Here is a 24150-nt window from a genome sequence, read left to right as displayed (position 1 = left end):
GTGGTATCTGCTTTTCATTTGAACCAACTTATTGTGGTGCCTGCGGCTACTAAGGACCTGGAGGATTCCAAGTTGCTGGACGTAGTCAGGGCCCTGAAAATCTATGTTTCCAGGACGGCTGGAGTCAGGAAAACTGACTCGCTATTTATCCTGTATGCGCCCAACAAACTGGGTGCTCCTGCTTCAAAGCAGTCTATTGCTCGCTGGATCTGTAGTACGATTCAACTTGCACATTCTGCGGCTGGACTGCCGCATCCTAAATCTGTAACAGCCCATTCCACGAGGAAAGTGGGCTCTTCTTGGGCGGCTGCCCGAGGGGTCTCGGCTTTACAACTTTGCCGAGCTGCTACTTGGTTGGGTTCAAACACGTTTGCCAAGTTCTACAAGTTTGATACCCTGGCTGAGGAGGACCTTGCTTTTGCTCATTCGGTGCTGCAGAGTCATCCGCACTCTCCCGCCCGTTTGGGAGCTTTGGTATAATCCCCATGGTCCTTACGGAGTTCCCAGCATCCACTAGGACGTCAGAGAAAATAAGAATTTACTCACCGGTAATTCTATTTCTCGTAGTCCGTAGTGGATGCTGGGCGCCCATCCCAAGTGCGGATTGTCTGCAATACTTGTTTATAGTTATTGCCTAACTAAAGGGTTATTGTTGAGCCATCTGTTGAGAGGCTCAGTTATTTTTCATACTGTTAACTGGGTATAGTATCACGAGTTATATGGTGTGATTGGTGTGGCTGGTATGAGTCTTACCCGGGATTCAAAATCCTTCCTTATTGTGTCAGCTCTTCCGGGCACAGTATCCTAACTGAGGTCTGGAGGAGGGGCATAGAGGGAGGAGCCAGTGCACACCAGGTAGTCCTAAATCTTTCTTAGTTGTGCCCAGTCTCCTGCGGAGCCGCTATTCCCCATGGTCCTTACGGAGTTCCCAGCATCCACTACGGACTACGAGAAATAGAATTACCGGTGAGTAAATTCTTATTTTATTCTTGTATCTATTTGTGTACAATTAATTACGCTTCTGAAAACTTTTGTTTAAACCTACCAGATCTGAAATTCCACATTCACTGCAGCGTGATAGAGAAACACATAATGTATGAATCTTATTTGATAAAGCTCTGTAAGGGCGGTATTCCATTAATGCAGATGGCAATGTTCTGACCCTTTTCTCTGGCACCTTGTGATTAACAGCTTCACAGATCTCTCCTCGCATAGAGGTGTGCTGGAAAATTGTTCATGCTGCTCTACGTCATTCATCGGTGTTCTGTGCACCCACACATCACATCACCCATGTTTCATATACCTGTAAATGGGCAGAATTGCCAGTGGTCATAATAAAAGTTAAATGCCAGTTACAGTAGTACTGTAGAATGAGGGAACAATAAACCTTTACTATACCAGATTAAATAAAAAAAAAAAAAAAAGTCTATTCATTTCCATATTTGAGGTCATGAATCAAAGGATAATGTGACGTTAGGCCCTGGGGGTGGGGGGTGTTAGCCATATCCACCCCCTCCGTAGGGTTAGGATGGGGCGGTAGAATACTTACCCAGTCTAGTGTCTGAATTGTCAGAAGTTTGGTTGTGTAACCGCCGGTATCCCGACTACCGGGTTAACATACCATGCCGATAGTGCATACAGGTACTGAATGACATGCTGAGGGTGCATTTATTATAATACTCTTAGTTTGCCATTATAACTTGTTCTGTACAGAGATTGCATTACCATAGACCACAGGTTCTCGAGCTCAGTCCTCAGGACCCCACACGGTTCATGTTTCCAGGTCACCTGTGGATTTTTGAAATGTGACAGTTGGTGATGCACAGCGCACCTGCAGGGTGACCTGGGAAATGTTACCTGTGTGGGGTCCTGAGGACCGAGTTTGAGAACCACTGCCATACATATTCTGCAGCGACCGTTCTAGCTGGTTCTATAACATAAGGGATGCAGGGGACTGTGCTGGGTTAAGATGCTCTTGTTTTACACTGGATGTACAGAGCCACAGAAATCTACAGTATTGTATTTATCTATCCCTGCAGGCAAAAAAGCTTTCTCCATCCATTATATCACATATCCTTTGTCTGCCTGGGAGATGAAACAACATTGTCCAATCCAATTCCAAATTAAGCTTAGAATGATGAAGAGCTGAATTGGAATAGTAGCATCATTAAATAAGCCTGAAATGTTTAACCTCTTAAGGTCCATACACACTAGACGACATTGCTCTATGAGCGATGTTGTCTAGCGTTTCCCCTCTCGGGTCGGCGGCCGCCCGTACACACTGAGCGATATGACCGCTCATATCGCTCAGTGACATCACCCGGCGGTCGGCCATGTGTGCAGCTCCTGGACGACAGTCCAAATAGAGCATGCATGCACTGCCGACAGCGACGATCGTTGCCGACCCACGGGGCTGCACATCGATCGTCGCTGGCGGCATACACACTCACCAAGAAAATGAGCGCCGTCGCTCAGGAAGGGGGTAAAATGAGCAACGTTGCTCATTTTCTCAGCAAGTGTGTATGGGCCTTTATATCCAGTTATTGGAAAAAGGAACGGCTGTTACATATTTATTAACAATTACTGATATAGTGCAAGCATGTTCGGGCTATGTTTTTACTAGACACGGCTAGGCTTCGTAAATAACCCCCTTGGGCTCTGAGTTCTTGTGCCTCAAATGAGCGGGACAACCGTTAGCGCTGAGATTGGAACCTAAATCTGTAACGCTTTAAAGTGCAGCTGTTGTCTTTCTGCCGCGGTGACGTGACAGGTCCTTAGTGAACCAAGGATCCATTCTCGTACACATTGCTTCAGGCCGGAAATGTCATTAGCCGATCGTCTGAGCGTGGTATCAGGTACACTGTGTAATCTTTGTTGTTTTCCTGCTTGTATAAAATCACTGCTCGCTGAAAACAATTGGCTTCTTCACGTTCGTTCAAGAGCAGTAATTTTATTTATTGTTATTTTTTTATGCTGTTATAATTTGTAAAAAATAATTTTGGGTGTCCTCAACAGCAGAAGTCAGCGTCCCGGCGTAAGTGCGCGGCATGCAAGATAGTGGTTCACACTCCGTGCATCGAGCAGCTGGAGAAGGTGAGCATCACAACACGGGAAAATGTCTGGTGCTTATATAAAAATAATAGCTTCTAAATAATATATTAAAAGACAGCCTGCAGCCGTGCACGGGTGGAGGTGGGACACCCCCTCCGAGCAATATGGATACACTAGACCCAAGGTAATTTGGCGCTGTGTGTCAAATAGTAAACGTATGAGAATGCTAAAGAAGTCAAATTTAAAAAAAAAAATGTTATGTGCAGGGCATGTTTTCTGGTTTTATGTGTATTCGTTACCTACATCTAACACCTGCATCTAATTACCACTGATGTTGCCGATACTCATAGATGGTCGTTTTACTATTTATTTACTTTATTTATTTTTTTCCGAATATATTTTATGTGATTTTTTGTTTTGTTTACATGTATACTATTTTTAGGGTTTGTTTGTTGTATTTGGCCAGATTATTATTAAAGCATTATTTTTTGATGTGACCTACTTTAATGTTCTCATACCTTTTTATTATTTAAGACACCGTTCACTTTGTGTCTAGTGTACCTATATTCTTTACCTGTCTAATCCTATCCTTTTTCTTTCTCTCAACATTTCCTGCTCTCTTATCCAGTTTGTACTTCCGTTACAGATAAATTTCCGCTGCAAACCATCGTTCCGTGAGTCCGGCTCCCGCAACATACGGGAGGTAGGGAATGTACTTATTTATCTCTCTCTTTTTGTTCCACATTTCCTTAACAAACATGAACGGTATTTAGGGGGTTGTCCATCTTCAGATAACTATGTACGCATTTTCTTATCTCTCGCAGCCAGTCATTGTTCGGCATCATTGGGTCCACCGGAGACGCCAGGCCGGCAAATGCCGGCAATGTGGGAAGGTAAGAGACTACACCAAACATGTCTTTGCTATAAGCCTGTGATGGGGAACCTTTGGCACTCCAGCTGTTGTTGAACTACACATCCCAGCATGCCCTGCTACAGTTCTAGCGTGGCCAAATAGCAAAACTGTAGCAGGGCATGCTGGGATGTGTAGTTCAACAACAGCTGGAGTGCCAAAGGTCACCCATCACTGCTCTTACTAAAGGGCAAAAGAGTGCAACTAAAATTTATGGTTAGACTAATTTTGAGGGAGATGTATCAAGTCTTGGAGAGAGATAAAGGGGTCTATTTACTGAGCCTTTGAAAGAGATAAAGTGGACGGAGATAAAGTGCTAACCAGCCAGCTGCTGTCATTTTTCAAACACAGCCTGTGACATGGCAGTTAACTGCTGATTGGCTGGTACTTTATCTCTCTTCAGACCTTAGTAGATAGACCCCAAAGTACCATCCAGTCGGCTGCTGCCATTTTACCGGCTATGTTTAAAAAAAATAAAAAAAATAAAAATGACCGTTAAGAGCTGATTGGGTGGTGCTTTATTGCGCTACACTTGACCTTGATACAACGCTGCTTTTAGAACAAAAGTTTTTTATTTTATTTTATTTTAATTTTGGAAGGACATATAACTTGGAAAGACAGCAGCACTAAAATTACATCAAGAGCTCGGTTCATTATCATAATGGGAATGTATAAACATAGAAACAGTAAAACAATAACCTTGCAAAATCAGACAGGGGAAAGGTAGAGCGGGGACACAGCAGACAGAGATCAAATCCTAGGTGGTTACAGGTGGAAATAGGAAGGTCATTTCCGGACAAAACTTTTTAACATTCACCCGGTGAAAAGTAGTATTAGGTGGATATACAGTTCTGAGACATCACCGCGATGTCTGGCTGCACAAATTACTGTTTAGTACTGCAGACAATATTTGATAATTCTACTGTGCACCTCCTAAGGGGTTGGGATTTTTCGCACCATCCCGTCGCTAGGCACCGATGTGTGTTGCTGGCGTGCGACTCTGATGCATGCGCAGTTCAGATCTGATCGCCCACTGTGCGAAAACGCACAGCAGCAATCAGATCTGAATTACCCCTGGTGATGTGACGCTGATCTAGAGTCAAATCTGCTTAGTGTGGTCTCATTGGATCATCGTAGATGCTGAGCGCTAAACAATATGAATACGGTAGAAGGGCCTGATTTAGGGCTCCATTTAAGCATGAGTCATAACCCCTTTAGCACCCTCTAAAGGTGTTATGATGTGTTCTGTATTTAGCAAACTGCCATAACACGGTTTATGCCTGTACTGCTTACTTGCCGGTAAAGGGGACCCAGCAAATCCTTCCCAGCTTCAGCGAAGCCTTCCGGGCTTTGGGCCTAATTCAGACCTGATCGCTGATGTGCGTTTTCAGACAGCGGTCGATCAGGTCTGAGCTGCGTATGCGCAGGCAAAGCAGAGCGCCGGCGCATGCCAGAGATGCTATGAGCATCTCAACCCAGCGATCGCCTCTGTCTGATTGACAGGCAAAGGCGTTAGCTATGTGGGAGGGGGTAGACCGGCGGCGTTGGGCCGCCGTTTTGGGGGGTGGTCCGGGCAACGTAGGCGTGCCCGAGGCCGTGCAAAGCTTTTGTACCTGTGTGGCGGAGGGAGGGCCAGAAATGCGGGGCGGACTAGCCCTGTGCCGCATGTCCCCCCGCATGTCAAGGTGGCTGATCGTATTTTTTTTTTAAACAATAGTTTTTTTTATTTTATTTTTAATACACATACAAGCAAACAAGCCAGATACATCGGCACATGAGGAGTCGAATCCACGCAGGGGTTGACTGAGATGAATAACAAGCATATATATTTTGGTAGTTTATCAGTACAACGGTTTATGTATTTGTCTTAATCATGTCCTCCTGGATCCGGCTTTAAACAGATACAGACTAACATTTAAAGGAAAAGAAGAGAGAATAGGACATAAAGGAAGACAACACAGAGAGACACATAAGGGTTAACAAAGACAAGGGTCAAGTTCCTCTAGAGGGAACGTCCATATACAGCAGACCAGGTATCGCTTATCTGAGTATAAAGTGTGCCTAGATTATAACAATATTACTTAGTTATCCTCAGATTGTGGGGAATGCAGGTTTGTCAAGTCTACTGGGGACGTATCAACCATAGACATCCCTTTCTTCTCTCGGAAGTCTTTCCACTTCAACCAAGAGCTCAACACAGAGGATGATGAGGTTGAAGAGTTCACTCCAGCTGATTCAAACAAAAAGTGTTTGTGTGCTAGCGACTATGGAATGAATAGTGGGTAAATTTGCCGTTTTCCAATGCTGTCCTATTGCAGCCTTGGTTGAAATAAGAACGTGGCCGGCAATATATCTATCACATGGTAAGAGGTCAGGTGATGTATAATGGAATAACGCAAACATAGGGTTCCTAGGTATCTCCCTCCCCAATATCTCCCGGAGAAGGGCAAATACTTCAGTCCACAGCGGCCCCACAGCAGGGCATTCCCAAAAAATATGTAAAATGTTGCCCACCTGGCCACAGTTCCTCCAGCACATCCTGGAGACCGATGGCCACATAATATGAAGCCTCTGCGGAGTGAAGTACGCCCTTTGACACAGTTTAAAATACATTTCAGAGTGTTGAAGACACTTCGAGATTTTAAAGCATTTTGAAAAGATACAATCCCATTCCTCCTCCCGCAGGTCAACTGAGAGATCTCTTTCCCATTTTAACTGCGAGGGAGTCTTTCCTTGTTTGGAAAGGAGAATTATGTAGTGATACCATTTAGATATCCCACCTCCATGTCCTGGGGTTGACAGTCTGAGGCGAAGAGAGGCCGGAAGAGGAGTGGGAGCCACCCCCTCCCTCCCGCAGGATTGCAACCAGTGTCTTATCTGAAGGTATTTAAAAAAGTCTTGCCTCTGAATACCTGTTTGACTTACTAACCTAGAGAAGGGCACCAGAGCTCCCTCCAGATATAGGTCCCCTAAGTGTTCAACCCCAGCCTTGATCCAAGCCTCCAATCCAAGATTGGGTATGAGACTAGCAATAGTTCTAGTCTGCAATTCCGCTGAATCATAGGATCATAGGATCTAGCGCCGCTATCGTATGCCAAGCTTTCAAAGTGCATCTAACCGATTCCCCTGGGCCCAACTGTTTAGGAACACCCTGAGAAGGCACCAAAAATAGGTCTCTCAAATCAGTTATTCCCAAAAAGGATCGCTCTATCACAACCCATGGTTTGGGGCTGTGTATATTGAACCAATCTCGAGCCTGGCTAAGTAGGCTAGCGGAGTGATATGCTTCCAAATTGGGGTAAGCCACTCCCCCCAGCGTCTTAGGCAGTACCAGAACGTGTCTAGAAATGCGGGGTCTAGACCCCTTCCAAATGTACTGGGAGAAAATCGAATTAACTCTAGCTAGGAGAGGCCTGGGGAAGCTGCGTGGTATAGCTCTGAACAAATACAGGAGCTTGGGGAGTAAGATCATTTTGGTCGCATTAATTCGACCCAGCCAGGATATTTCATGGAGGGACCACTCCTTTGTTAAGCGTTCTAAGGCGGAGAAGAGGGGTAAATAGTTGCATTCATATATATCCCTATCTAGTGAGAGGTGAATTCCTAAATATTTAATGGATCTGACCTGCCAAGCGTATCTATATTGATCTTTAAGTCGAGTCACAGTTCGTGGTGGTATGTGGAGCGGGAGGGCTTCCGTTTTAGTTGTATTCAATTTATAATATGAGATTTTGGAATACCACTCCAGAATCGTGTGGAGTGCAGTTAGTGAAGTTTCTGGGTGTGTTAAACATAACAAAATGTCGTCTGCAAATAGGCTGATCTTGTGAGTCATACCTCCTATCTCTGGGCCTGCTATCTTCGGATCAGATCTAATAAGTTCAGCCAACGGTTCAATAGCTAAAGCAAAAATGAGAGGTGACATGGGGCAGCCCTGTCTAGTTCCGTTAGTAATTTTAAAATTCTTTGATAAGCATCCATTAACAAACACCCTTGCAGAGGGGGCAGAATATAGGGCGAAGATGGAGTCCAAGAACTTTCCAGCCAGCCCGAATTTGTTTAGAACAGCTCTCCGATATCTCCAGTGGAGTCTGTCAAATGCCTTTTCGGCGTCGAGTGAGATTATAAGAAGGGCCTTTTTATTCAGATCGCAGTGTTCTAATATGTTGAACACCCTGCGAGTATTGTCCGGCGCCTGCCTTCCCGGGACAAATCCCACCTGATCAGGAGCTATAAGGGAGGGGAGCAAGGGGGAAAGGCGGTTAGCTACCAGCTTTGCGAAGAGCTTAATGTCTGTGTTCAATAAAGCTATAGGACGGTAATTTTGCACCGCTGAGGGGGGCTTGCCTGGTTTTGGGATAGCAACTATCTGTGCCTCTAGCATTTCTCTGGGGAGCTCCCCCACGTCCGATGCCTCATTGAAAACAGACAGTAGTAGAGGGGCTAGTTCATTTTTATATGCTTTATAAAAATTGGAGGGGAAGCCATCCGGACCGGGGGCTTTATCCCTTGGTAGCGCTGTGATAGCCTCATCTAGCTCATCCGCAGTCCAGGGAGAGCCCAGGGACTGGCAGGTCGCCGGATCTAACTCAGGCAGGGAAATCTCCTTCAGGAACAACTGGATATCAACCTCTCCGGGCTGAGGGGTATTCGGATCGGACCTTAAATTATAGAGTTGGGAGTAGTACTCTGCAAAGGTGTTTGCAATGTCATAGGGGTCAGACACCCTAGAACCTGTCGCAGAACATACATAATGTATCCTAGTTCTAGCTTGTCTGTTCTGCAGTTTCCTAGCCAGTAGGCGTCCCGCTTTATTACCGAGAACATAGAACCTCTGGTTCATTCTAGCAATGTTTCGCTGTACCTCTCTAAGTGAAAATAAGTTTACTTTTTCCCGGGCTGTTAACAGTAGTTTATAAGTGGCTTTGTTTAATGGGTCTGCTTTATGTAATACCTCCAGTCTAGTAGCCTCTGTATCTGCAAGCAGGCGTTCCGCCCGTTGTGAACGTTTAAGTCTGGCTGCAGTCTGAATGACCGAGCCTCGAATAACCGCTTTAAGGGAACACCAATTGTTAAAGATCGAGGTGTCCTCTGATTTATTGGTATCGAGGTACAATTGTATGGCTTTGCGAGTTGTAAGAAGCGCGTCAGGGTTATTTAGAAAGAGTCTTCCCAATCTCCAGGGCCCTGGAGGGGTTCCACCCTTCCCCAACTCCCATTTCACTTCTACCGGGGAGTGATCAGACCAAGTCATAGGTAGGATTTTAATTTCCCGGATGTTCATTAAATTCTCCTTATGTGTCAAGGCGAGGTCTATCCTAGAGTATGTAGAGTGAACATGTGAATAGAAGGAGTAGTCCCGCTCTGTGGGGTGCTTAGTTCTCCATACGTCATACAACTCGAACTCTCCCAACACCTGGCGGAGGTTAGGCCCTCTGTCACGTGTACTTCGCTTCCCCCTCAAGGTGCCTCTATTAAGGTTATATCTGTCTAATAAGGGGTCTACTACTAGATTGAAATCTCCCAGTATCATGGTTGCCCCCTTATTGTGCTTCTGTATCAGGGAACAAAGTCTCCTACAGAAACTAAGCTGCCCCGAATTAGGGGCATAGCATGACACTAAGGTGACCAATGTGTTTTCCAATTGTCCTATTAATATGAGATATCTGCCCTCTGGGTCCTGTATTTGGGATTCAAGAGTAAACGAGCAATGCATGGAAAAGAGTATCGCTACCCCCGCTTTTTTTGTAGGGCCATTTGCCATATAACAGGTAGGGAACCGGTTGTTGTAAAATTTTGGGGGATCCGCTTTCCTAAAGTGGGTTTCTTGAACCACAACCACATTCGCCTTCATTTTATGGAAGGAGGACAATGCCAATTTACGTTTTTGTGGGGAGTTTAATCCCTTAACATTTAGTGAAACTAACCTGACCATATCTGGAACGTGAGATAAAGCTTCAACCGTTGAATCAGATAACTAGGAACAATTCCCTGGGGGAGACAAGATACATGAGGGGGACAAACAGGGGAAGACAAGAGAGAAATGTAAAAGAGAAAAAGGAAACAGGTCCCATAAAGATATGGGGCCACAGTAAGGCGCCACAACTTCCAGCGCCTCACCATTTGAAAGAGGGGTTGGTGGCCAACCCCCCCGCAACCTAACAACTGTTAATAATAAGACTCTATGTATTTACGCCCAAACGGCCCACTACACCTATAACCGGGGAGTACAGGGCCAGAGCAATCTACACAACATCACCGATTATTGAGAATTAGTGCAATTATCTTAGCGAGTATGGATTAAATGAGAGAGAAAACTAAAACATGTAGATTACAAACATTATGTGTCTCATTCGTAAACACACGGTCAGATGTATTAGATATCGGCCAGTAATAGTCAAACATACTTGCTGTGACCTTAATCTAAATGAGATAGTCTTTGTAGTTGAATCAGTGTTCTGAGACTCCAATCCCGTCAGAGGTAGTAGTAATAGGTAAGTGTAAATATAATGCCTCTACTTCTCAGCTATCGACCAGTCCTGCTGGATCCGATGATCAGGAGAACTGGAAATGCGCTCTTCCCCCAAGTTCCATTTTCGTAGCAGCTTCATACCTTCATCGAGAGACGCAACCGCTATGGTTGAGCCATCTCTGGAGATTAACAGGCGTGTGGGGAATCCCCATCTGTAGAGTATGCCTGCCTTCCGTAGAGCAGCAGTAAACGGTTGAAGAGAACGTCTTTTGCTGAGGGTGTACTGGGAGAGGTCTCCGTATAATTGAAGGTTACCCAAGGCATCCGCTGTATCAGAGGAGGGTCTAACCGCCTTCAGCAAAGCTTCCTTTATATGATAAAAGTGGACCCTCATCAATACGTCCCTGGTCGCACCCTCTGGAGCACCCCGGGCCTTCAGGATTCTGTGTATACGATCTAGCAGGAGATCTGCGGAACTGGCAGAGGGCAACAGTTTTTTGAAAATCTCCAGAGTGTAATCATGAAGACTGCTGTTCGAAATCGAGTCGGGGACCCCTCTGAGTTTCAAATTATTCCTGCGCGAGCGGTCCTCCAAATCCGCCACTTTATCCCGCAGAAAATTGACTTCGCCCTCCAAGGTGTCATGAGAGTCTATCAATGTGTTATGGGAGCTAACTACTTCGCTCATCTTCGTTTCCAGCTGACCCGTCCTGTCCCCCAGGTCATCAATAGAGTTCTGGCAGGTTTTCAGCATTGTTCTGAACTCAGATGTTACGTCGTCTTTGAACTGATGTAGCAAGAGTTTCATACTGCCCACTGTTAGCGCCTCACTGTCCTCGAGGTGTATCGCTGGGGAAGCTTCCCTGGCAGGGGACTCAGAGAACGAGGGAGGAGACCGCATGAGTTGAGGAGATGGGCTTACTGCCGCAGCCCCAGCCTCTGAAGGTTTATTTCGGAACGGAGACTGCTTAAAGAAGGGAACTTGTTTAATCTGCTTGGGGGGTTTCTGCTTCTTTGGAGGCATGGCTTCAGATATCACAGAAAGTACGCAATTCGGTATCTGAGGAGAATCGGCCCCTTCACGGCAATAGGGTCACGGCTCGTGTGGGTATGTATCAGCAAAAACGGTTGCGGGGAGGTATTAGGAGAGCATCTCGAGTGAAAAGATCACATTTCAGCGCAGCACAAGCAGGGCCCTTGCCCAGGTACTCTCATCCCTTCAGCCGCCTGCTCCTGTACAGGGGCAAACAGGCGTGGTTCCAGTCCCCTGGGCTCAGATATCTGGATAGAAACTGCAATATCACGGTGCTCTCAGCTACTCCGGTATGTATGAAGAGGTCCAGCAGTCCCACAGCCGTGGTTCTCTGCTGAACCGGGTATCCCAGCGTCCCCCCGCACCTCCTCAGAGTATCAGTGGATCTAAACGCTGCAGGGATGTCAGTCAGGTGCGTGGAACTGGCGGGCCCTGTGTTTAAATGTATAGTGCGGGCTTCGGAAAGAGGAGTCCAGCCGGACACGTCTCTCACCTCATCCAGATCACCGGGCCTCAGGACACCCGTTCTGCGCGTCCGTGTGTTGTTCAGCAGATTTAAGATGGCCGCCGCTTCCGGAGCCCCGGGCCGTCCGCCCTCCGGTCACCTCTCTTCTTTCCTCCACAGCGCGCCCAGACCCAATCTCCCGGGGAGGGTGTCCCGTCCCAGAGTCCCAGGCACGGGCAGCACCGAGACCGCCGCACTCCTCGGCGCTCCGCTCGGTCTCGGACTTGTCTTCCGAAATTGAGGCCCTGGCTTCAGTGTGGTGCTAGGCCGCAATCCGCGGGAGCCAGAAAACCGGCTCCCCGATTCCGCAGCACTAGACCACTGCTGAGGGGGCTTATGGACAGTCAGAGGGGCTTACTGTGGAGCGATTTGGCTGCGTAGAGAGGGACTTAAGTAAGCTTTTAGTCTATATTATAGAGGAGCTCCCTGATCGTGCTTCCTCCTCGTTCAGGCTCCAGGCCACGCCCGGCTGATCGTATTTTGCACGGCTACGATAAGGTCTGAATTAGGCCCATCGTTCAGCCCCCACCGGGTTGAAAATCAATGCACATGTGGCATCACACACGAGCATTAGTCAGCAGCCTGTTGCCGGCAGAAGCGGTCTGCCCCCAGTTCAGCAGAAGACGCCACCACGGAGAGGGACATCGCTGGACCTTGCCCGACAGGTAAGTGGTGGTAGATATCGATTGGATAATTTGTAAGCATCACTGATTCTAAATGAAATATGCCGCTGGTGTTTGGTATCGTTCCGAAATGAAGCCCTTGGAGGAGAACGCAAGTTATCTGCAATTGCTCCTGCAAAAAACAAAACAAGAACAGCCCAAAGACAAAAAGAAATGTGTATTTTTGCCCATATGCAGAATAGAAGGCATCCTTGTGGCAGACCTATTATAGCACAGTTGCTCCCCTTTAGTTAGAAGAGGAGATGCAACTGAATCGCTTTACTAGTGTACGATTGGTTACGTCCACCACTACAACCCCGATGTTCCATGTGGAACCCTATGTACCCTGCTGCAGAAAGGCAGTTTATTTTGTCTTAAACTATTTTATGCGTTAGAAAATGTATTTTCTGCTGCGGGGTACACTGGGCTCCACAAGGAATGGACAATGGGGTGTAGAGTAGGATCTTGATCCGAGGCACCAACAGGCTCAAAGCTTTGACTGTTCCCAGAATGCATAGCGCCGCCTCCTATATCACCCCACCTCCCCACACAGGATCTCAGTTTTGTAGTTGGTGCTGCAGTAGCAGGCACTTAACAGAGGGGTTGCTCCAGGCAGCCCTAAGAAGAGCTTTTTTTCGGAGGTAAAAAGTGAAGACTTCAAGGGCAGCAGCAGGGGTAAATGTCTTCTGACATTCTCTGCTGCAGCTCCAGCTCTCCCCAGCGGCGCTGTACACTCCCGAGCCCTGGTTGCCGGGTACCTACAGCAGGAGGCTCCGGTTTTCTTCTTGTCAGGCACACACGACGGGGGCTCTCCGGGATCGCGTGGCCGCGCTTTGGGAGGTGGTAAGTGGGTCTTTTTCGCGATCCAGCGCGATCAGTGGGAGGCAGGCCGTGCGCGCTGGCGGTGGACACTGTGGCAGTACAGGCGATCCCACTAGATCACCAGGGCATGGGCGCAGGTCAGGTTTTCTCTCTAAACCAATTTTTATATCGCCCACAGTACCCGGTGGTTTTGCCAGCAGGGGGATAAGGCTTAGACCCGAAGCCCCTCCCCCAGCCCCAGGGCGCCATTTCTAGCAAGTGTTCCCGCCCTGGAGCTGCATCTCTGTCTTTTCCACACTCCCTGTCAGTGTCTGCGGTGCCATTATCCCTCTGCTCACTGTTCCTGGGACTGCTTGGGCAAATCCTCCTATGTAAAGCCACCTGGTTGTCAGCGCTGTGCCTTTACATGACACTAACAGCCAGCAGAGTGCGTGGGAAAAATCCCTTTTGTTTTTCTTGTCTAGAGTAACCCCCTCCCGCAGCACCTGAGGATTGTTACCAGCTTGATTAGAACAGTTTGCCAGCATTTATTGCAGTTCAGTGAGACATAGATGGAGCCAGCATTAGGAGGGCATGCTGGGTCCCGTGGTGCCATTTGGAGGATACAGGGGTGCCTCCAGGTAAGCTAGCTCTCAATCTGGATATGTTTTGTATGTGCAATTATCATGTGGCCGTACATTAAGCAATTGTATGACCCATAGTGATTATTATTATTATTATTATGCTGTGTGTGAGTTTGGGGAGTGGTACCCCTCAGGTCTGGTGTGACTGGGCTACCTTGGGGTAGCACGCCATATTATTTATTTAGCACTTATGTAACACTCCTATTTTTTCACTAATATTACTCTTTTGAGTATTTTATTAACACCCTTATTTCTGTAGCACTTTCTAACCCATAGCTTCTGCTTCTTTCTTAACACATATTAACACTTTAGTATTTCAATGGTGTGCTGCCCTAGGGTGGTCGGGCCTGAGCCGACTTTGTGGGGTCCTAGCCCTAGACTTATGCTTAGTTAGGGACCTCCAGTAATAGAGCAGCCGTGAAGTGGCCTGGAGGCTTATCATATCTTTTGCAAAACATATGTAACGAAGAGCTCTACATTTTCTATTATTACATAGTATATAGTTCTTCTTACTAACAGCCAGCAGAGTGCGTGGGAAAAATCCCTTTTGTTTTTCTTGTCTAGAGTAACCACCTCCCGCAGCACCTGAGGATTGTTACCAGCTTGATTAGAGCAGTTTGCCACCATTTATTGCACTTAAGTATTCTACCTGCCTTTTTAGACAGTGATAGTTGAGAGTGCATTTAGTCAGGGTTTTATACTACAATTACCCTGTGATATACATCCAGTTCTTACTGTGTCCTGTTATATCTCTTGTTATATAGCTGTGTAAGCTGCTCCAGTGCAGTATTATTGTCAGTAATAACCTCTGCATTGTACAAACTGTGACTTTGTGTGTGCATTTGATAGCGGAGTGTTGTCCATTTCGTGTCTTTCACTCAACTTGCTATCCCTATATTCTATAACCTGAGGGGGCTTGGTGTGTCAGGTTTTATCTAATATAGGATTTTCACAAAGATATACTGTATTACGTATTTTTCTCTGTGATTTAGTCACCATATCTCTCCTTTATCTCTGCTGGCGCTGACTACACTGCGCAGGGGTTTGGGTTTAGGGATATAGTGCTGCTAATAATTGTACTGTGTTACCTCATACTGCAAGTTATATCATGTCTGCTTCTGAGGGTAACGGTTTTGGGGCTGAACACACTGCCGGTGTTGCTGAAGCCACAGACCCATATGAGGAGAATATAGCAGCTGTGGGCTCTGGTTCTGGGGGCTCCTTGCCCCCCAGTGGGACTGTGGCAACGGAGGCACATACTGACCCACCGAGGGCCGCTTTTTCCACGCTTCTGCATACGCTAGTTCATAAACTAACACCCCCTATGGGACCCCCAATGCCGGTACAACCGTATGTGGTCCCTGCAGCTAACCCGCCGTGGGTGGATGATTTATCTGCTCAATTAAAGAAGTTGAACCAGTCCCTGGCTACTAAAAAGTCTGACCATTGCTCGCCTAAGTCCAAGAGGTCCTCTAAGCGAGCGCTTGTCTCCTCACAATCCACTGCTGTCACTGACACCTCGTCTGATGAAGACGGCACGTACACTGACCCCACAGGTTCTGACTCGGATACGACTGATGGGGAGGGTAGTTCACATGTGGATGTTCCTGATCTTTTGGAGGCTATTAAGTTAATTCTACAGATTACGGATGATCCCGAGCCATTTGTCCCTCCTAAGAAACCAGATAGGTTCAAGCGTCAGAAGGTGGTTAAACAAGTTTTACCTCACTCTGACCACCTAGTGGATAAACGTCAGGAACCCTGGGAAAACCCGGGTACGAAGTTTGTGCCTCAAAAGAAGATGCTGGTTCGCTATCCCCTCGCGCCAGAGCTGTCTAAGAATTGGAAAACTCCTCCTCCAGTGGACTCACTTGTGGCTAGGATGGTGGTTTCCTCAGCTCTGCCTGTCACTACCGTCACGTCTCTAAAAGAGTCTACAGATAAGCGTGTGGAGGGTTGTCTGAAAGCGATTTACACCCTCACGGGTGCTGCGAAAAGGCCCACTATTGCAGCAACATGGGCTGCCAAGGCTATTGAAGCATGGGCCTTGGAGTTAGAAGCTGAAATCTCCTCTGACCATGCTAGACAATGCGTGTCATATATTGTCACAGCTTCTCGCTATATTATAGAGGCGGCTTCTGATGCCGGTATCCTAGCAGCCGAGGCCTCTACTACGTCGGTCCTGGCTCGCCGGATATTGTGGCTGAGATCCTAGTCTGTGGATCTGGATTCTAGAAAAACCCTGGAGGTACTCTCTTTCAAGGGAGATATTCTGTTTGGGGAGGACTTAAATAAGATAGTGGCTGACTTGGCTACTGCCAAAACTACCTGTCTGTCAAATACCGCTCCTTCTGTGTCGAAGGCTAAAGGTACGTCCTTTCACCCCTTTCGCCCTTAAGGTAAAACAAAAGGTCAGGCGTACCACAAGCAGGCCCGCACTTCCAAACCTGGTAAGCCGAAGCCCAAAAGAGCCTGGGCTGCCCATCAGCCAGCTTCCAAGTCTGATAAGCCTGCCGCATGATGGGGCGGGCCTCCCCCTGGGGGATCCCAGGGTGGGGGGCCGGCTTCTAGGGTATACCCAGGAATGGTTGAAGACCACTTCAGATGCCTGGGTACGGGAAGTCGTCACTCGAGGTTACGCCATAGCCTTCAAAAACCTCCCCCCTCATCGATTTTGCCAGACAGACGTCCCGTCGGACCAGACAAAGGCAAACACTCTGCATTCGGTGGTACAGACTCTCCTGGATACAGGAGTCGTAGTACAGGTGCCTCTTGCTCAGAGGGGCCGGGGGTACTATTCACCGCTGTTTCTAGTCCCGAAACCGAATGGGTCCTCCCGGCCTATTCTCAACCTCAAGGCATTGAACAGGTTTAGTTCTGGCCTTGGAACCTGGGGACTACATGGTCTCCCTGGACATACAGGATGCTTACCTGCATATTCCTATAGCAGCGTCACATCAGCAATACCTGAGGTTTGCTATTGGCAACCTCCATTACCAGTTTCGGCCGTTACCTTTTGGTTTAACAACGGCTCCGCGAGTCTTCACCAAAGTGATGACGGTGGTACTCCGCCGTCAAGGGGTCAGGATACTGCCGTACCTGGACGACTTGTTAATCCTGGCAAATTCCCCAGAACTTCTCCTACGTCATCTGGGTATGACGGTCCGGTTTCTACAAGCCCACGGGTGGCTCATCAACTGGAAGAAATCCTCCCTGGTCCCTGCTCAGAGCATGGTGCACCTGGGAGCGCTATTGGACACTCACAACCAGCGGTTGTTCTTGTCTCAGGAGAAAGTCCTGAAGCTTCAGGGCAGGATTCGTTGCTTCCTTTCTCGTCCGCAAGTGTCGATACATTCGGCAATGCAGGTGCTGGGCCTCATGGTCTCAGCATTCGACATGGTGGAGTATGCTCAATTCCATTCTCGCCCCCTCCAGAGGCTGATTCTAGCCAAGTGGGATGGCCTACCTCACCGGATCAGGTCTCAAATGATCTCATTGACTCCGGAGGTCCGAATGTCGCTACTTTGGTGGCTCCGGGACCAACAATTGTGCGGGGGCCGTCCCTTCTGGATATCCGACTGGGTCCTGTTGACGACAGATGCCAGTCTAAGAGGTTGGGGCGTGGTGCTGGAGCAACACTCCCTTCAGGGTCAGTGGACCAAGGAGGAATCTCTCCTCTCGATCAACATTCTGGAATTGCGGGCGGTCTTCAATGTGTTGAACCTGGCCCAGCATTTAATTTCAGAACCGTCCTGTTCAAGTACAGTCGGACAACGCCACCGCAGTGGCTTACATAAATCATCAAGGCGGCACTGTAAGCCGTTTGGCAATGAAGGAAGTTTCACGGATTCTACGTTGGGCGGAACACCATCTACCGGCCATATCGGCAATATTCATTCCGGGAGTCCTGAATTGGGAAGCGGACTTTCTCAGTCGTCAGGACGTGCATGCCGGCAAGTGGGGCCTCCATCCAGAAGTGTTTCAACTCCTAGTGGAAAAGTGGGGTCTTCCAGATGTAGATCTGATGGCGTCTCGACACAATCACAAGGTTCCGGTCTTCGGAGCAAGGACAAGGGATCCTCAAGCAGCATTCATGGATGCGCTGGCGGTGCCGTGGAGGTTTCGGCTGCCGTACGTGTTCCCTCCGGTGTCACTCCTGCCCAGGGTAATTCGGAAGTTCAAGCAACAAAAAGGAAATCTGCTTCTCATAGCTCCGGCGTGGCCCAGACGGCACTGGTTCTCAGACCTGCAAGGCCTATCGTCAGAGCGTCCACTTCTACTTCCACAACGCCCAGAACTCCTCGTTCAGGGCCCCTGTGTCTACCAGGACCTAGCCCGGCTGTCTGACGGCGTGGCTCTTGAAGCTTCCGTATTGAGGGCTAAGGGTTTTTCTGAAGAGGTCATTAAAACTGTTGCGGGCCCGGAAACCGGCTTCTGCTCGGATTTACCATAGGGTCTGGCATTCTTACTTTGGTGCGCATCTAATAATTATGACGCTTCCAAGTTTAGTACAGCCAAACTTTTGGCTTTTCTGCAGCAGGGCCTAGGTTTAGGCCTGCGTCTGGCCTCCCTCAAGGTTCATATTTCTGCCTTGTCGGTTTGGTTTCAGAGAAAAATTGCGACTTTACCTGATGTTCATACTTTCACTCAGGGTGTGTTGCGTATCCAACCTCCCTATGTCCCGCCTGTGGCTCCTTGGGACTTGTCGGTGGTTTTGGAGGCGTTGCAGGAGCCTCCGTTTAAACCCCTGGGTTCATCTGACCTTAAGTGGCTTTCCCTTAAGGTGGTGGTCTTGCTGGCTATTGCCTCTGCTAGAAGAGTGTCGGATCTGGGTGCCTTGTCTTGTAGCTCCCCATATCTGATTTTTTTCACCGTGACCGGGCGGTTCTTAGGACTCGTCCCGGATATTTGCCTAAGGTGGTTTCTTCGTTCCACCTTAATCAGGAGATTGTGGTTCCGGCCTTTGTCTCTCCTGATTTGTCTCCCAAAGAGCGGTCTTTGGATGTGGTACGGGCTCTCCGTATCTATGTGAAGAGAACTGCTTCTATTCGAAAATCTGATTCTCTTTGTTTTGTTTGGATTTCACAAACGTGGCTGGCCTGCTCACAAGCAGACCTTGGCCAGATGGATTAGAATGGTGATTGCACATGCTTATGTGAAGGCTGGTCTCTCTGCTCCTGATCACATTAAGGCCCATTCTACTCGGTCTGTTGGACCTTCTTGGGGGGCCCAACGTTGTGCGACACTTGAACAATTGTGCAAGGCGGCTATGTGGTCCTCTGTGAACACGTTCATAAGGTTATATGCCTTCGATACTGCCGCTTCCCAGGATGCTTCCTTTGGACGCCGGGTTCTTGTGCCCGCTACAGTGCGTCCCCTCCCATAAGGAACTGCTTTAGGACATCCCCATTGTCCATTCCTTGTGGAGCCCAGTGTACCCCGCAGCAGAAAACGAGTTTTATGGTAAGAACTTACCTTTGTTAAAACTCTTTCTGCGAGGTACACTGGGCTCCACAAGGCGCCCACCCTGACGCACTTAGCTTCTTTGGGTTGGTATGGCATTAGCCGCTGACACGTCTCCTGTCGTGAGAATGCGGTGTTGTGGCTACTAACCGTTGTCGTCTCTTTTCCTGCTACTGCATTGGACTGGTTGACTAAAAACTGAGATCCTGTGCAGGCAGACGGGGTGATATAGGAGGCGACGCTATGCATTCTGGGAACAGTCAAAGCTTTGAGCCTGTTGGTGCCTCGGATCAAGATCCTACTCTACACCCCATTGTCCATTCCTTGTGGAGCCCAGTGTACCTCGTAGAAAGAGTTTTAACAAAGGTAAGTTCTTACCATAAAACTCGTTGTTGCCATTAGCGGAATATGGAGGATAAATATACCTGCACCAGATACTGTATACAGTACCTGCAGAGGCAGTTTCAGGCCAGTTTGGGGAGGTTTTGTTTAGGTCTCGGCAATGAGAAAGCGAGGAAGCCTGCCACCTGATTTGCGATGTGCTGCCGGTTTCCTGGTGCGCAGGGGAGCAGGTGCCATAGAGCATCTCACAGCTTCCTCCTACGGTGTCATTAGGTTCTTAGTGCTTCCTTGCTAATAGATGAGATGTCGCATATGACAGTTTGCATAACAGAGGTTCGGGACTACACAGTTTTTTCCGAAAAAAGATTTTGTACATGAATTAGAATAACACCCATAGCCAGATCTAGCATTGCACAAGTATTAGCCATTATTATTATTTATTACGTTATTTATATAGCGCACACATTTTCCGCAGCGTTTTACAGGGAATATTTGGCCGTTCACATCAGTCCTTGCCCCAGTGGAGCTTACAATCTATATACCACCATCTATATACCACATGTACACATACACATTCACATTCGGGTTAATTTTCTCAGAAGCCAATTAACTTACCAATATATTTTTTCGATTGTGGGAGGAAACCGGAGTATTATTTATTATTTATTTATTAACAGTTTCTTATATAGCGCAGCAAATTCCGTTGCGCTTTACAATTTGAAATAACAATAACAAACTGGGTGATAACAGTCATAGAGGTAGGAAGGCCCTGCTCGCAAGCTTACAATCTATAGGGAAATAGGCATATGTACACAAGGAAAGGTGCTATCTATTGCATAGAATGAGAAGACATGTGAGGATATGTGTGGACTGTACAGAGTGGATGTAATTTGATAGGAAGGTTTATGAAAGTTATGTGGGTGGTTCAGGAATTTGATATGCTTGCCTAAAGAGGTGAGTTTTGAGGGAACGCTTGAAGGTTTGGAGACTAGAGGAGAGTCTTATTGTGCGTGGAAGGGCATTCCACAGAGTGGGTGCAGCCCGATGAAAGTCCTGCAGTCGTGAGTGGGAGCGAGTTATGAGTGTGGATGAGAGACGCAGGTCTTGTGAAGAGCAAAGAGGTCGGGTTGGGAGATATTTTGTAATAAGCGAAGTGATGTACGTTGGTGTAGTTTGGTTAATGGCCTTGTGTGTGAGTAAAAGTATTTTATATTGAATGCGGTAGAGTACAGGTAACCAATGGAGGGACTGACAGAGTGGATCTGCAGACGATGAACGTCTAGCGAGGAAGATAAGCCTCGCCGCTGCATTCAGAATGGATTGTAGTGGTGAGAGTCTCGTTTTGGGAAGACCAGTTAGGAGACTATTGCAATAATCAATGCGGGAGATAATGAGAGCGTGGATTAGAGTTTTAGCAGTGTCTTGTGTAAGGTATGGTCGTATTTTGGATATGTTTTTTAGATGCATGTAACATGATCTTGAGACAGATTGAATGTGGGGAACAAAGGACAGATCAGAGTCAAGGATGACACCTAGGCAGCGAGCTTGTGGGGTAGGAGTACCCAGAGGAAACCCACGCAAGTATGGGGAGAGTATACAAACTCCACACAGGGCTGTGATGTGAATCGAACCCATGACCTCAGTGCTGTGAGGCAGTAATGCTAACCATTACACCATCCGTACTGCCAATCATCAGACACCACTATACAGTACAAAGGAGTGACAATCTGGTTACAGTCTGGCACCCCCTTATTGCAGAGGGTAAGGAAAGTGGAAGAAGTGTTTAGTCTTTGGGTCTGGTGCAGAGTGGATTGTACTGTAGGCACATGTAATCTAGTAGCAAACCAAGCTTATGAAGAAGGGGGCAGGGAAGATACACTTTGCACAGAGGTGTATGTTTAATGTATTTACTCAGTGTTTAGTACTAGACATACTACTTGTCTGAAAGAGCTTTGAGTTTTATATTTAATAGATCATTTGATTTTAATTTTTTAGGGGTTCCAGCAAAAGTTTGCCTTTCACAGCAAAGAGATTGTTGCGATCAGCTGCTCTTGGTGCAAACTGGCGGTAAGTCACATCCTGTTTGTCTGTCGGTCCGTTCTGTCGCCTTCCCGTCACCTCTTCCCTTTCAGCTTAAAGTGGAACTACAGAAAAGATTGCGCTATAGCATCGCTGTTCTCTGATAGGTATGTCTGCTGCCCACTTCAATTTTGGGAAGGGCCCCTTCCCCCTAATTAGATAAAAAGGACAGGAAAAGAGCGTGATGGTGCTGTAAATGTAAAGCTTAGTACATATGCTTAAGTATATTCCAAACCTATTATCAGTAGGATGTGTGGAAATATTCAGCCCTTGTATGTAAAAATAGAAATTATTTTATATGTATAAGAAAGAAAAGCATGCAAAAATATATAAAAACAAATATCGATAAAGATAAATAGACTAGAATGCAATTTCTGTAGATGAGACCTATAAGCATAATAAAAGTATAGAACATATCTCACAGCGCTGTGGGTGAGCTTCTCAGCGTTCCGTTGTACAAATATATGTAACACAGGTAATGCGATTCAGTTGCCAAATACTAGAGCCAATAGACAGCCTTTGTTCTTGTTCCTCCGCGCACAGGTACTTAGGTAATTTAGCAGTTATAGATGTCTCTTGTGCCTAATAGTGGCATCAGTTCCTTACACATGTATCAGGAAAAAGCAGACCTCTGATGAAGCCTGAGAATGGGGGAAACGGTAAATTTAAAAAAATGATTATACATCATTAAATGTTTCTTCTGTTAAAGGCTTTTAGTAATAGTTTAGTAACTGCAAGTAAAATTTCTGTTCCCTTTGATTTATAGACAACCCAACTCTTTTCTTTTCTTTTTCTTTTCTTTTTCTTTTCTTTTTCTTTTCTTTTCTTTTCTTTTCTTTCTTTCTTTCTTTCTTTCTTTCTTTCTTTCTTTCTTTCTTTCTTTCTTTCTTTCTTTCTTTCTTTCTTTCTTTCTTTCTTTCTTTCTTTCTTTCTTTCTTTCTTTCTTTCTTTCTTTCTTTCTTTCTTTCTTTCTACGTCCTAGAGGATGCTGGGGTCCACATTAGTACCATGGGGTATAGACATGTTCACTAGGAGCCATTGGCACTATAAGAGAGTGTGTGTGCTGGCTCCTCCCTCTATGCCCCTCCTACCAGACTCAGTTTAGAAAATGTGCCCGGAGGACCCGGTCACAGCTAGGGGAGCTCTCCAGAGTTTCTCTAGTAAAGTTATTTTTTAGTGTTAATTATTTTACAGGGAGGCTGCTGGCAACAGCCTCCCTGCTTCGAGGGACTAAGGGGGGGGATTAGTGTCCGCCTGCGGGGTCTAAGCCACTATCTCTGCTGACACGACATTGAGCTCCTGAGGGGATAGAACGTTCCCCACCACAGTGGATCGCTCACCCCGGCAGCATGCCACCACCCCCTTACAGAGCCAGAAGATCAGAAGATGGCGAGATATGGCGGCACAAGGGTAGGAGCGCAGCGCTGAGCAGCTGCGCTCCGGGAAGGCTCAGCGGCACACAGTGTTGGCGCTATGAGGGGCGTCCTAAGCCAGCGTCTTAATACCCTACACTGGTCACAGATGCTAACCGGAGACTGAATCCCCAGGCTAGCGTTAGAATCCGCGGTACACAGACGCTAACCGGAGACTGAATCCCCCGGCTAGCGACAGAATCCTAAGGCCAGTATAAAGAATTTGTGCGGGAAGACACGCGCCATCATCAGGAGGCAGAGCTTCTCCTCAGAGCGGACCCAGCAGCGTTCAGCGCCATTTCTCTGCCTGCAGTTCCTGTACACTGGGAGCTGTCCCTCCAAGCAACTCCAGCTATCCTGAGCGGTACCAGGGGGATGTAAATGGGGGGGGGGGTGGGAGAGAGGCTGTGTAAAATCTGTGTAGTCTATTAAGGTACACAGATGGCGATGGTAGTTTTATTTGTTCTACCTCAGAAAGCGCTGTGTGTGGGTTGGCTCCAATCTCTGTGTCTCTCTCTGCCATACTTGCGGGGAATGGGGGGGAGGGGGGGGGGGTCACTGACAATTCCTTGTGTGTGTGTATGTGAGTGTTTCATACCTTCCATAGCCATGTCTAGGGACTCTGGGGCAGATGTATTAACCTGGAGAAGGCATAAGGAAGTGATAAACCAGTGATATGTGCAAGGTGATAAAGGCACCAGCCTATCAGATCCTAACTGTTAATTTACATATTGGAGCTGATTGGCTGGTGCCTGTATCACCTTGCACATATCACT

The 24150-nt window shown here is 47.3% G+C and overlaps 1 protein-coding gene across 6 annotated transcripts in view; it reads left to right on the top strand.

Moving 5' to 3' along the window:
- The window catches only part of DGKZ (diacylglycerol kinase zeta), a 268679-nt gene that overhangs the window by 144030 nt on the left and 100499 nt on the right, over nt 1-24150 (top strand). For 4 of the 6 annotated variants that reach the window (XM_063944285.1, XM_063944286.1, XM_063944283.1 and 1 more), the window contains 4 exons: nt 3016-3093; nt 3698-3754; nt 3876-3944; nt 21879-21950. In XM_063944285.1, coding sequence (XP_063800355.1) covers nt 3016-3093; nt 3698-3754; nt 3876-3944; nt 21879-21950 — 276 coding nt within the window. The remainder of the gene's footprint in view (nt 1-3015; nt 3094-3697; nt 3755-3875; nt 3945-21878; nt 21951-24150) is intronic. The other 2 variants (XM_063944284.1, XM_063944282.1) reach the window with 1 other exon arrangement.

The sequence above is a fragment of the Pseudophryne corroboree genome, chromosome 11 (genome assembly GCF_028390025.1).
Source record: "Pseudophryne corroboree isolate aPseCor3 chromosome 11, aPseCor3.hap2, whole genome shotgun sequence".
Lineage (NCBI taxonomy): Eukaryota > Metazoa > Chordata > Amphibia > Anura > Myobatrachidae > Pseudophryne > Pseudophryne corroboree.
The sequence above is the reverse complement of the archived record's forward strand: the minus strand, read 5'-3'. Positions and strand labels throughout refer to the sequence as shown.